At 48.4% G+C, this 14,010-nt stretch overlaps 2 protein-coding genes across 2 annotated transcripts; one reads left to right on the forward strand and one right to left on the reverse strand.

Annotated features, from left to right (window-relative positions):
- Positions 1-747: 747 nt before the first annotated feature.
- prkar1ab (protein kinase, cAMP-dependent, regulatory, type I, alpha (tissue specific extinguisher 1) b) lies at positions 748-7,442 on the reverse strand. The gene is made up of 11 exons (XM_047032848.1): positions 7,284-7,442; positions 6,104-6,309; positions 5,686-5,856; positions 5,424-5,515; positions 5,244-5,305; positions 5,065-5,111; positions 4,527-4,685; positions 4,264-4,324; positions 3,952-4,073; positions 3,664-3,745; positions 748-3,543 (listed from the first exon to the last, which is right to left on the reverse strand). Exons 2-11 carry the CDS (start codon positions 6,275-6,277, stop codon positions 3,371-3,373), a joined length of 1,143 nt encoding a protein of 380 aa, XP_046888804.1. The 5' UTR covers positions 6,278-6,309; positions 7,284-7,442; the 3' UTR covers positions 748-3,370.
- Positions 7,443-8,064: 622 nt separating this feature from the next.
- LOC124475944 (WD repeat domain phosphoinositide-interacting protein 1-like) lies at positions 8,065-13,898 on the forward strand. The gene is made up of 12 exons (XM_047032845.1): positions 8,065-8,476; positions 9,689-9,771; positions 10,357-10,526; positions 10,999-11,095; positions 11,196-11,293; positions 11,503-11,595; positions 11,711-11,781; positions 11,898-12,005; positions 12,143-12,307; positions 12,401-12,508; positions 12,583-12,722; positions 12,846-13,898. The coding sequence occupies exons 1-12, from the start codon at positions 8,400-8,402 to the stop codon at positions 12,965-12,967; spliced, it is 1,332 nt and encodes a 443-aa protein (XP_046888801.1). The 5' UTR covers positions 8,065-8,399; the 3' UTR covers positions 12,968-13,898.
- Positions 13,899-14,010: the final 112 nt, after the last annotated feature.

Here is a 14,010-nt window from a genome sequence, read left to right on the forward strand (position 1 = left end):
GACCTGTTGTTTTGACCTCTTTTGGGGGAATCCAAGTCTTAATTAGGGGGGTCAAACACCCCCCCAAGCCTCCCCGTAATTCAGGGTAAAACTTTTTTTAGACCTGACTAAATTTAAGACCTCAAATGAAAGTCTGTCCCCTTTTAAGTAGTTTTAAGGCCTTAAATTTAAAGTTCAGAATGTTTTACTTTGTAAGACTCCGCGGGAACCCTGTTGAACATGCACACAGTCACAACCTAGGAAGAAGGTGGACACAAAATGTATAATTTTGACTTTTTTTATTGCTTAAACTGCCATCTGGAACAATCTATACCAAAAGGATAAACATCTTTAACATCTTTGCACGTACAGGAGGTCAAACGGAACACAGTCATCAGGGTGGAATAGAAAAAGAATGGTCCTCATTGGGGGCCCAGGGCTCTCAGAGCCATGAGCACACACACTGCTGGGGAGAGGGGGGGGGGGGCGGAGCCATGAGCACACACACTGCTGGGGAGAGGGGGGGGGGGGGGGGCGGAGCCATGAGCACACACACTGCTGGGGAGAGGGGGGGGGGCGGAGCCATGAGCACACACACTGCTGGGGAGAGGGGGGGGGGGGCCTATAGTGCACCCCCAGGAGGGTAAGCTAAGGCAAACCGGGACCACTGCATTCAGACGGGCAGACATGGGGTTACCCTCTCTTCTGGTACAGAGAGCATCTGACTTCATACTAATACTTGTGAGTTACAAGTTGAACTTGTTAATCTGGAGGGGGGGGGGGGGTAAAACTGGAAGGCCAAATCAAAAATCCTAACGAAATCCTAATCCCTACCCAGTGGCAACGCTTGATGATCTCTCGGAAGTTGCTCAATCTGGCTCGCTAGTTTATGAAAATTTAACGGTTGCAGCATCCTATGAAATGACTGAGCATCCTCAAGCTTGGCAGCCTTCACTGCAGTCGGCCTCCTCTCATGTCAACATGCATCAGCCGGTACAAGCACACGACCCATCCACTCACACACACCAACTGGTTCATACACAAGATCAGAAAACGGTCGCCGAAAACAGAAGACTGAAAACATAGGCAGTAAACCGCAGAGAGGGCGAGCATTCCTTTATAGGTCATATTTGTTAGGGTGGGAGGGGGGGGGGGGGATGACAGTGTAACATGGCACCTAGAGCTGACAGATAACCTAGTGAAGACTGTGTCTGGAGGAGCCGGGGGGAAAGTCAGAGTTAAATATTAGATAGAGGTAATCAAAGTCAAGCAGTTAAGCAAGGAGTAAATAAAAGAGGTTTTCGAGTGACTGCTCTGACCAGAGGGCAGAAGAGCACGCCACCTCACCAACATTTTGGTGTGGCACACGCCCAGTCTGCACAGAGAGAGAGGGGTCAAGGGGGTACGACAGCAGACTACTACTGATGCAACCATCAGCACTCTGACATTCCCCCCTCTCTCTCTCTGCTTCAGCAGTGGCTGGTTCAAACCAACAGGCCGGGCTACCGTCCATCTGGACTAGGGAAGCAAGCTCCCCCCAGCCAGGACCCTGTAGGGCAGCAAGCTCCCCCCAGCCAGGACCCTGTAGGGCAGCAAGCTCCCCCCAGCCAGGTCCCTGTAGGGCAGCAAGCTCCCCCCAGCCAGGTCCCTGTAGGGCAGCAAGCTCCCCCCAGCCAGGTCCCTGTAGGGCAGCAAGCTCCCCCCAGCCAGGACCCTGTAGGGCAGCAAGCTCCCCCCAGCCAGGTCCCTGTAGGGCAGCAAGCTCCCCCCAGCCAGGTCCCTTGTAGGGCAGCAAGCTCCCCCCAGCCAGGTCCCTGTAGGGCAGCAAGCTCCCCCCAGCCAGGACCCTGTAGGGCAGCAAGCTCCCCCCAGCCAGGTCCCTGTAGGGCAGCAAGCTCCCCCCAGCCAGGTCCCTTGTAGGGTATTGTGTATCCCTCTTCAATACAGAGATACTCAAAAGTCCTGAATCCGTCAAACAATCTACACATATTGGAGACTTAACCTTTGAAACTGAAAGTTTTACTTCAATTAACCTTTCACCTACTTTTAAAAGTTGAACCCATGTTTTACACGATACAACGACATACTGTTTTGTCAGTTGACAAGAAGAAGCATTTTTTTATGTTGTGGCACTGGACACCTAAAATAGAATTTATGGAAAAATAAGCATTTACCAAAACATTTCAATATACTTGAAGTTTACCATCAATCCAAACAATAGCCCAAAACTGAGTTCTTTCAGAGACAATAAGGATATTAACAATAACTCTAATAATTGTTATAATATCATAATAATTTGATTTAAAGCATAGCAGTAAAAGTGATGGTGTTGTTTAGTATATACTGAAAAATGTTGAATACTGAGGTTACACTTAATACTCCATGTTTTTTTTACTTATCGTAGCCGAGACGATTTTTGTCTCTGGTCACTAATCCAATCAGAAGCGAATGTCAAACCATTACTTCCTGGTTCATCTCTGGGTACATGTTTCAGGGTGAACCAAGTCAGTGTCCACAGCTTTGTGTCTAAGCAGTGTAACAGCAGTCAACATTTGGCACTAGCTTGATAGTTGTACAACGAATCAAAGCTCAGGTTGTACAAACTCACTCAAACTAGGGGAAAATAACAAAGAACCAAATTGACAAGCCAAACGTTTTCAATAATGGAAGGACAATGTGACAACATTGTCAGTGGCCAGAAAAGAAAGCAATCGATTATCAGTGCCAAGAACCAAATATGGCCAAACAAAGCCATAGGATCCTGTGTGGCCAGCTAAGACTTGGCAAGATTCTGGTCTACATTAGATATCCACCGTATCTACCCAACATACTCTACACAGGGACATTGTTAAGATGAATTATACTCTTACGCTTTTGTTTCACCTCTAGCCAACTAATTAAAGTACAAGGTGGGGGGGGGGATTCAGTAAAGACTGATTGTCCAATATCATCACTGGGACTGGTGGGGCATGAACCCCTAACAAGCCAGTCCAGAGTTCAAACTAGAGGTGCCAAAGAGAGATAGATAGACCTGTGAGTGCAGAGAGAGGCTCTTTATAATGGGTGCTCTGGGAAAGACCCGTGGGGCTTGAAGGGGCTGAGCTAGGGCCACTGGGAGCAGCAGGTTATATGCATGTAAAAATGACAAACGACAAACAAAGAATAATAACAGTAGTCAACAAAAAAAGAAGCTAACAGAGTAAGTGACCGAAAAGAAAAAGCTAATTGCATTGGTGGACCTTGGGTCTAAAAAGGGGATTTAGGGAAGGAAGGGGGAGGGTTTAGGGGAGGGACCAGGGAAGGAGGAGTAAGGGAGGTGGATGAGGAGGAGAGGAGGTGAGGGGAGGAGGTGAGGAGAGGAGGCGGAGGGAGGACAGAACAGGAAGCTTCCTCAGACGGAGAGCGAGACGAAGCTGTTGTACTGCTGGATGTTGCGTTTGAGGATGTCGGAGCAGGGGCCCAGGACGCGCTCGAACCGCGGCCGGTCCAGCTTCACACACTTCAGAGGGCCGCGGGCCACCACTGTGGCCGCGCGGGGGCGGTTCATCAGCAGCGCGATCTCGCCTGGAGGACACACACACAGCAGCATGAACATGGTGAGTGACACGATACAACACGAGTGTGAGAGTGTGTGGTGGTCTGAGAGGTGGAACCTCCATACAGGGATACTAAGGAGGGTCTTACCAAAGTAGTCGGAGGGTCCTAGCCTCCCCACCTCCACAAACTCCTCGTTCTCTGACCGGCGCTGCAACACGGCCGCAGAACCCTGAGGAACATGGAACACAGTGAGCAAGTGCACTTCCTTTGAGCTGTGCTTGTGCCCACCTTACCTAGGTGTGTGTGCAAAAACATGTGTTTGCATATCTGTGTGAACTGTTTGTGTGTGTGTGTGTATATATGCGTTCGCATATACACCTGTGTGAGATATTTATGTGTGTATGTGTGTACATGTGTGTGTATATGTGTCAATACCTCCAGGATGATGAAGAACTCATCCCCTGGCTCTCCCTGCACCACGATCTTCTGCCCGTCCTCAAACTGCACAGGCTCCAGGGCGTCGGCCACTGTCAGGCGCTCCCATTTGTCCAGAGACTCTGAGGGGCGGGGCCGCAAGAGGACATGACATCACCACCATGCATACACTGTAAGGCTTCCTACTAAGATTTGCTGCTTAGACTTGAGCTGTATGGAATATTTTGAACATTTTCGTTCAATAATTTCCCAGACATGCACCAGGAGAGGAAGAGGAGGAGGAAGAGTGGAAGAAGGGAGGAGGAGACTCACCTAGAATGGAGACCTTCCTGAGGAACTCTTCATACATCTTCCTCTTCCTCAAGGTGCTGCCCTGCAGACCAAAACACAGGACAGAGAGGATGAGACCATTGTTTCCAGATTGTTGATAGTCTCAGTGCAACTGTCAAACAGTTGCACTGAGACTATCAATCCAAGTCTAGATTCCAGTTGATTCTCAACAAGCTTCCCAGTGCCACACTTTATCTGTGTTTTGAAGACCTCCCCAACATGTCGCCATCTGTTCTCCTGCTCACCATGAGTATTCTCCTGTAGCTGTCTCTGTCGATGCCCCACAGCTTGACATTGGTCTTGGCTCGGACCGTAGCTGCCCTGGGCGTCCCATAGATCAGGGCCAGCTCTCCGAAGCTGCCCCCCTCCCCAATGCTGGTCACCCACTCATTATTCACATACACCTGTGAGGGGGTAGGGGGGGCACTCGGTGAAACAGCCCTGGGGGCATCAGCACTCAGGATGGACATGAACTGATGTATAATCTATACACTGGGTTTCAGCTGCTAGGGTGGAACTTTGAGAAGAGAACAAGGACAGGAGGAGAAAGGCCCAGAACAGACTGTTTGGAACGCAAGCAATTCTAACATTAGATCACTTGTCCCACACACAGAGAAGATAAAGCAAGCCTGTCATATTGCAGACGTAAAAAAAGAAAAAAAGAAAATCCCTTGTGAGATGGGTCTACTTTTTCAAAAGACTGAAAGTTTGTTCTTTTGTATTTGGGTTTCACGATTTTGACACTGGTTTCTAAAAATACTTGCAACTGCAACAGATACTCACGTCCATTTCCCCTTGGTCGATAACGTAGAAGTTATCACCTTCATCGCCTGAGAGAGAGGACATACAGATGTCTTTAGTGGTGCTCTTATCTCTGCAAGAATCAGTCAAGTAAACCTCTACCAAAGAACACAACCACATGAAGATGAACATGAGAAGATGAACATGAACAAGAACCCCACCCTGCAGAATAACCGTCTCCCCGGCGATGTAGGTCACTGGAAACATGGCATCAAAGATGTCGCTGTGAACACAGTTTTGCGGTTATTTGATCGGTTCCATGAGTTGACCAAACTTTCTTGTTTAAACCGACACCTTTACTTAAAAGTCAACAATTCCTTTAACAATGAGAACTTGCGTACCTCCTCTCGTTGTCATCCAGGTGTGAGAAGAGCACGTTCTTTTCGATCGCTTTGGCCAGGGCGGCCATTGTTTTGTAGTCTTTGGGAATGACCTTGAAAGCCAAACCAACCAGAGTTGGAACATTTAACATGATAACAAAGGCCTCACTGCTGTGGACCACTATGTGTGTATCCACGATAGGTACCTCATCTTCTTGACATAGGAGGAGGAGTCTTGCTGCATGTGGAGCTGCTTTGCCTGAGTGTGTGCGGTGACCCTAACCTTGCGGACGTATGACGCGGCGTCCTCCTCCGTGTAGACCTCTGCGCTGAAGGCTCCTCTCCGCCGGCGCCCCTTCACCACGGGGTTCATGGGAGGGGACACTTCCTCGTCGCGCGAGTCAGAGCGCGAGCTGCTGGCCTTCTGCTGGCTCTGGATCTGCTTCGCTTCCTCCTGGGGGTGGAGGTCAGAGGTCAACAGGCTGCCACGGGGGATACTTTACAATGGAACCCTTTCAGTTGTGTTGAGGATGAACACTTGAACACGTGACTCTTGTGCATTAAATCGATCCCATGATAGTTCAAAGATGCAGACAGATTCTGTTGTGATGTGACAAATACCTGCATGCAGAGACACACCGACAGAGTAAAGATACAGAAAAACACCCATGCAGGCTAGAACACATAAATACATGGCATACCTTCTCCAGCCTCTCAAAGTACTCTCTCAGGAAGGCCATGGGTCTGTCTGGCCTGGAGGTGCACAGCTGGACAATGCAGTCTTTGAGAAGCTGCTGGATGTTGTGTTTCTGCACATAGAGCTCACACTCCCTCAGGCTCCTCTCCTCCTCACTGCTCGTGTTGCCTGACGCCATCACGACCTGCTCCACGACCTGAAACCTCAGAGCTGGGGGGGGGGGGGGGGGGGGGGGGGGGGGGGGGCATGTTACGGAATGTGTTCAAGAAAAACACTTAAGTTTCTGTTATGAACAGTTGTTTGGCTGTTTCAAAAAAGAGATCATGTGCTGATCATTGGTGAAAACCACACAAAAGAAAACGAGAAGAGGGTTATTTTCTGACTAATCTCGTGAAGCTAGGCCTGTGTTTCAAAACAAATCAAATAGGCTACATACAGCATTTGCCCTTTACTGCATGGGGACTTCATATAATAGGATTCAGATTACATGATAATCTCCAATAACACATTACAAATAATCAAAGTCAACTGGTATAAAATCCTACATATCTCGGAGTCGGACATCCTACAGTATATTCTACAAGTACACACAGATCAACCTTGTCCGTCTGAGAAGCATTCACCCGGTCTCAGTGCTCTCGGGCTCACATCACCTGACAGTAGAGCTATGACTGCTGTCAATCATCGTATTTCATAAAACACACAAAATGACCTTGCTTATCCAGGCACTAACAGATGCACTGCACCAAGTAGACACGAAAGGGGTAGGCCTCTCCAGAAAGACATACAGTAGACTACTAAAAACAGTTAATGCTGAGGTGATACAGGGTGTTTTGACAGGGGGAAAATGTAGTATCGGTGGTTGACGTTTCGTTAATCTGATTGGAAGGATGCAGCCTAGCTAGCGATCAAATAAGCAAGTTAACACGACAGAAGTACTAACACACCGTATTCTGCAATATATTTCAATAACTGTACAACATTGCAAGTAACGAGCTTTTGATTACTAGTTGTAATGGTATATATGGGTACCATTTGCTAGCTAGCTAGTTAGCATTTGGCCTGCAAAGCCCCGACCAATGACGCCATCTTGAGCTCTATCATAAACAAATGCGAGGCGGAGGCTACATATTCCGCGATCGTTGGATCATCCAATTCAAGCACGGAAACACATAGGAACTTACAAAAAATCTGAAACTTCTAACCGGGCCCAATGGTACTGTCCTGGTGTAGATGGTATTTCTCCAAGCGTATCAAATACAAGCTTCGATTTTTCCCAAACCCTGGACCGCTGCCCCACCGGATACGGCTAAGGACCAATCGCGAGCTGTCATTGACGTCAATTCGCCTCGTTCTGACATGTGAGCAGTAACCCCTGGCAACCTTAAAGAAGAACTACGGAAATCATGACGTCAAGAGATAGAAATCAATAAACAGACACTGGCAGCGAATTCTTTCTAAATGTCCAGTCAGAAACATACATGAGCAGCGTGTTTATATAAATTAAAGTATAATTGAAGTATTACACTGTTTGTCGTCTGCATGCACAATCCCATTGCATTGAGTTATTGTTTTTACACACAATGTTGGTAGACCGACAAGTAATAGGGCTTCGATTTGACAAAAAATATACCAAACATGGTGGAAATGCGTAATATGAAATGCCTGACCAATTCTACAATAATATTTATGCTGAATTCCATCTAAACACATGATGTGTTGATGATCAGGAGTTTGCAAGCCATTAAGCCACTTGCCTTCACCTCTGAGTTCATCCAATAGGAATTATCAAAACAATTCCTCGTGTAAAGAATGAAGGTGCAATAGACCAATCGATGAACGGTTATCTTCAAGTGGGTAGGCCTTTTTTTAGTGACTGCTAAACTGGCCAATCATATCAAGCATTTTAACTATTTAACCCATCTGACAAGTGAAGAGGTAAACCGTTACCACTACTGCGAACCAATAGAAAACTGAGTTGAAGTGACGCATAAAACCCTCAGCTGTTTTTGTTATGTAGCCTACTGTTGTGTGTGGTGAAGTTAATAACACTATAATAACAACGTCGTCCTACGAAAGTGAAAGGATACCGGTGATACTGTGAGCCCCATTAGACTTCCACGCTGCGTGGCTGTTTCTCTTATTAATGACAGTTGATATATCTTTAGCTTTCCCCTCTCTGAAGTCAGTGCGCGTGGCGCTTTCGCTTCTGGGGAGAGGAGCGGGTGTTCTGAGATAATCGATTCGGACCCAAGTCTCTCAACTAGGGCAGCGCGAAGTTAAGAAAACTGGTGGACGAGATGGAGACAAGAGAGACATCAGACGGTCCGGAACGGCCTCAAGGCTTGATCTGCGCCTCGTTTAACCAGGACACCACGTAAGCACCCCGTCAACCCAGACCGTTCGATTGGCTTCTCTTTGTTGAACTGCTGGACTGTTGCATAATTTTAAGGCCGCAAAATAATTCCATAAACTGGTGGTATCCTAGGCTATATTGTATAATTAACTGCAGGGCACCTGACCGTACCCATATTTCTGGACTGGTCAAATTAATTTGTAAACGTATCATTAAAAGTTTACCCACAGCCTATGACTGCTTACTTAGAAAGTAGGCCACAGTAGTTGGTGTACTGTCGGTGACCCTATTCACCCAAGATTACATGCAATAGAGACAGTCTTCAGCTCTTTACCCAACTGCAGAGCTCGTTAATCAGCCAGTGGACAAGCCCGTGCAAGTCTGTGGTGTGACGACACAGACATATACTTCCTTAAATGTTAATCCATTGTGTGTGGTAGACTGAGCCTTAAGGGAACATGTGTTAATATGCTAAACGAACAGGGAAAGACTTCATTTTTAATACCAAACACTTGTTAGGCTACTGTACATTTTAAATAGTAGCCTAGAAGCTCATGCATTAAGTAAACCGATGATGTCCTGATAAATCAGCCAGAATGCATCCAGCTACAGATCATTTTCTACAGGTGTCTGCTGGGCACTCCCACCTGTTTGGCATGGGCCAGACCCCAAACAGGTGTCTTCACAGACAGCTGAGCACTCTGCCCTATTTCAGTCATCTATGGCCATGATAAGCTAACCCAAGACTAATATCACATCAGATAAGGTACAGGTGCTATCTGGTCACACCTGCTGCCTGTCCTGCCAGCTGTGCTGTGCTTGACCTCAGCCCAGAGACAGTTCTGCCCATAGATAGTGCTGCAGGTTGTCTCTGCAGCTGTAGGCTGCGAGGAAGTCACCTGACCTCAGCCAACCCGCTTCTGCATTGACCATTCAGCTCACTCGATCCTTAATTTCTCCAAGGGGGATATTTATAGCGAGGGCTAAAGGCAGTGGTAGGTCACATGGACACCATCTTCCTGGTCCGCGATGTGGTAGTGGTGCACGCATGGTTGCTTGTGTTTGAATGTGGAGATCATTCCGTCAAATGGAAGACACGTGAATTGGGTAAACAGTCATTTATAAAGAGTTATATGGGCTCAATAAAGATCAGTGATCATTGTTTCGACAACTTTGTTTACAAAACAATTGCATCTGTCTGCCTCTGTTTTGTTCCTCGTCTGTCTGTCTCAGGTCCTTGTCTGTGGGCACCAAAGCTGGCTACAGCCTCTTCTCTGTTACTTCTGTGGAGAAGATGGACTGCATCCATGAGGGAGGTGAGCAGACATGACCTGTCCCATCTTCCTTCTCTGAAGAACATTGGCTGCATGTCAAATCAAAAAACCATACTCCGCCAAGACTCAACAAACCTGTCACGGCTGCGTGTGTGTGTGTGAGTGTGTATTTGTGCATGAATGCCTGTGTGAATGTGTATTTGTGCATGTATGCGTGTGTGTCTGCATCTGTCAGAACGTGTGTGACATTGTTCCAGGTCCTGCTGATATGACAGGGCTAAGCGGTGGTCATGTTCACCCAGGTTACACAGTACTAGTACTATAAAGCAGGTAGCTGGGAACAAGCTGTCCCAGAAGCCCTCTCATGTTTACCCTGCCACCTCCCACATAGACAAACAATGGTTAGCTAACACCACAGTGATAACACTGATGACCTAAAGTAAGTGTAAGACAAACACAGTCATTCTCCCTGTAAGTATTTCATCATTATTTTGAATTTGGTGACACGGGTAGACAACTGCATGCTTATTATGACTGTATCAGTGTCGGCATGTATGTGTGATGCTGTGTTCCCCAAGCCTGATTCCTTGATGAAGTGGTGATGGATGTGTTGTGATTCTGTCCCAGCGGAGTGTCCAGACGTGTACATCGTGGAGCGTCTGTTCTCCAGCAGTCTGGTGGTGGTGGTCAGTCTCTCCATGCCTCGCAGGATGAACGTCTACCACTTCAAGAAGGGGACGGAGATCTGCAACTACAGCTACTCCAACAACATCCTCTCAGTCCGACTCAACAGACAGGTACAGGCCACCTGGCAGGCAGTAAGGCAGGCAGGTACAGACAGGCAGGCAGACAGACAGGCAGTAAGGCAGGCAGGTACAGACAGGCAGGTAGTAAGGCAGGCAGGTACAGACAGGCAGGCAGACAGACAGGCAGTAAGGCAGACAGGCAGGTACAGACAGGCAGGTAGTAAGGCAGGCAGGTACAGACAGGCAGGCAGACAGACAGGCAGTAAGGCACACAGACAGGCAGGCAAACAGGAAGTCAGGCGGGCAGGTACACAGAAACAGAAAATAAGTTGAATTTATTCTATATTCTTATAATGATCAAGCCTATTATTTACTGTCTTTTGTAAATTGAGTTTTCACCATGTGACATGTACTTTTTGGGGGGATAAACTGTATACAAGCAAGTATATGTTGTATGCACTGATGCCAATACAGTACCAATACAATGATACTAGGTACTAATGGCTTTGTTTGTGTGTCACAGAGGTTAGTGGTGTGTCTGGAGGAGTCTGTTTACATCCACAACATCAAAGACATGAAGCTGCTCAAAACGCTGCTCAACACCCCTTCCAACCCAACAGGTACTGACACTCACACATATACACACATACACACACATACACACACACATATACACACAGACACTCTCTCCTTCTCTAACCCCCCTACCTCTCCTCCCAGGTCTGTGCGCCCTGTCAGTCAACCATGGTAACTCCTACCTGGCATACCCTGGCAGTGCCACCGTAGGAGAGATCATTGTGTACGATGCCAACAATCTGGTAAGGCTGGTGTAAATCACTCTGCCTACTGTATTAGCGATTCTTGAATTGAAATGGAAGTGTTGTCCAATCCCTAACATTTTTCCCTAAATGTAGCTCCACATGGATGTGTAGCGTAAATTGTAGATTTGACCATGATAAGATGTGATGCAGCTGTTGAGGTGGTCGCAGGCTGATGATGTCATGTGTGCGCCATGCGTTTCCCTCAGAGCACGATGACGATGATCCCCGCCCACGACAGCCCGTTGGCAGCCCTCACCTTCAACGCCTCAGGAACCAAACTGGCCAGTGCATCTGAGAGGGTCTGCTGCTCTCCTGTCTCTCCGCCTTTTCACCTCCCCTCCTCTCTTTCTCGTACCAGAATGCGCCCTCTTTTGTGGATTCTAACCCTCTCCTCTTCTTCATCCTCCTCTCCAGGGAACCGTCATCCGAGTGTTCACCATCCCAGAGGGACAGAGACTGTTTGAGTTCCGCAGAGGCATGAAGAGGTCAGCACACACACACACACACAAACACACAAGTCAAATCCCCAACGTGGCCCACTGACCTTGTAACCGCTTTCCGTCTGACCTTTGTGTGTTTGTGCTGTGTACGTGTGTCTCAGGTATGTGAGCATCAGCTCCTTGTCCTTCAGCGCTGACGCCCAGTTCCTCTGTGCCTCCAGCAACACAGAGACCGTTCACATCTTCAAACTGGAAGTACACAGCCCTAGGTACTCTCATGCCATACGTGTGTGTGCGTGCGGTGGGAAGTAAAGTGCTCTGAGTGGCTGTGTGTATGGACACTGTTTGTGACCCCCTCTCTCTCTCTCTGCTCACCTGTGCTTCCCCCCTGCCTGCTGCGGTCCAGCCGGGAAGAGGAGTCTCCCACATGGTCTGCATATGTGGGGAAGATGTTCTCTGCTGCCAGCACCTACCTGCCCACCCAGGTGTCAGACATGATGCATCAGGACCGGGCCTTCGCCACCGTCAGGCTCAACATGTTCGGTCTGAAGAACGTCTGTGCCCTCGCCACGTAAGAGGAAACACACGAGAGATTTGACACGTCGCGTGTCGTGAACCTCCACTGAAAGGGGTTCCTCTGTTGGGTGTGTGTGTGTGTGTCCAGGGTCCAGAAGCTGCCTCGGCTGCTGGTGGCCTCCTCCGATGGACACCTGTACATCTACAACGTGGACCCTCAGGACGGAGGGGAGTGTGTGCTGGTCCAGAAACACAGGTGTGTGGCACAGCTGTGTGTGTATGAGTGTGTGTGTGTGAGTGTATTTACTAACACTCGCTGTCTTCCCTCAGACTGTTTGAGACCGGTGAGGAGTTAGTTGAGCCTGAAGAAGAGGCGGAGTCAGAGGAAGGACTGCCCCAGCCAGCCAACCAATCGTATGCTGCCACTGTCGCCCTCTCCTCAACCCCACCCTCCTCATCTGCTCTCACAGGTAAACATCTCTGGTATACACCCACACACACACAGGTTGTCTTCTATTATGAAACTAAGAGTTGTTTTTTACTCGATTTACCCTTTCTTTCTCTTTCTCTTCCTCTCCTCCCTCCCCCCCAAGGCTACTCGGAGGATGGGGGGGCCCAGAAGGGTGATGTCATCCCAGAGCATGAGTTTGCTGAAGCACCTGTCTGTCTGGACGACGAGAACGAGTTTCCACCAGTCAGCAACCAGAGCAACTGACCCCGCCTCCCCATCCCCTGAAACCAATCAGACCGTCTCCAGGCAGGAGAGAAGTGTTCAAACATCCCAGGTCCCACCCCTAGGACCCCAGTGAGCCAGTCAGATGCAAGAGAAAGCCAGACGACCAATAGAAGCGTATTCGAAGAGATGTGTGAGAACCAATGGAGGCCTCTCCCAGACCTGCTCCCAGACACACCTACTTACCCACTCCCAGACCTACTCACTTGCTCCAAGACCCACCTGCCTACCTGCTCCCAGATCCAGATATCATCTCTTGACAGCAGTGTAAAGCCTGTCTCTGTCAATCATCTCTCATATCAGTATATTATCCCCTAGCCCGCTGTTTCCATGGCAGCAGTCCACCAGCCAGCATGTTTCCCTGAATGCAGCTCGCCTAACATGGCTGATTGTAGCCGGGTGGCAGGGATCTGCTGACTCATCACAGCAGCTGTAATCTGTTTTCCATCCTCCACAGCAGGCTGGCTGATAGACTGACAGGCAGGCCCGGGTTCAACAATCCAGCTCCAGAAACCCATTGCCTGGGCAAAGGAGCAGGGGAACATTTCTAGTGTATGTAAAGTGCTTTTCAGCAGCTGAAACGTCTAAATGTATTGTATCTAACATTATGTATAATGTTTGGCTATAGTGCAACATGTAGGTGCTTCCTGTCGGACCATGTGACGTCCTTTATTGACGGGACACACTTCAGAGGGGAGTGTTTGGGGGACAGACAAGTAGAGGGGGGGCATGTGAAAGAGAAGGGAACTTATCAACTGGCATTAGCTGTGTCCCACCCAGAGATAGTGGGAGCCAGAGAGGCAAAGAGCCAGAGATCCCCTGGGTCAATGCTAATTGTTATCAGTGTGACGCACCAAACGCGTCCGCACCAAGTGCTACCTCTCAGACTTGTCGGTTGATGGACTGAACTAAAGAGGAAAGGTGGAGAAAAGGAGTCAGAAGAAAAGGGGAAAAACAATCTGAGAAGAAACAAAGAGTAGAGAAGTGAGGGCTGAAGGAGAGCGGTTCAGCGAAATCATGAGCTG

This window comes from Hypomesus transpacificus, chromosome 13, assembly GCF_021917145.1.
Source record: "Hypomesus transpacificus isolate Combined female chromosome 13, fHypTra1, whole genome shotgun sequence".
NCBI classification, from domain to species: domain Eukaryota; kingdom Metazoa; phylum Chordata; class Actinopteri; order Osmeriformes; family Osmeridae; genus Hypomesus; species Hypomesus transpacificus.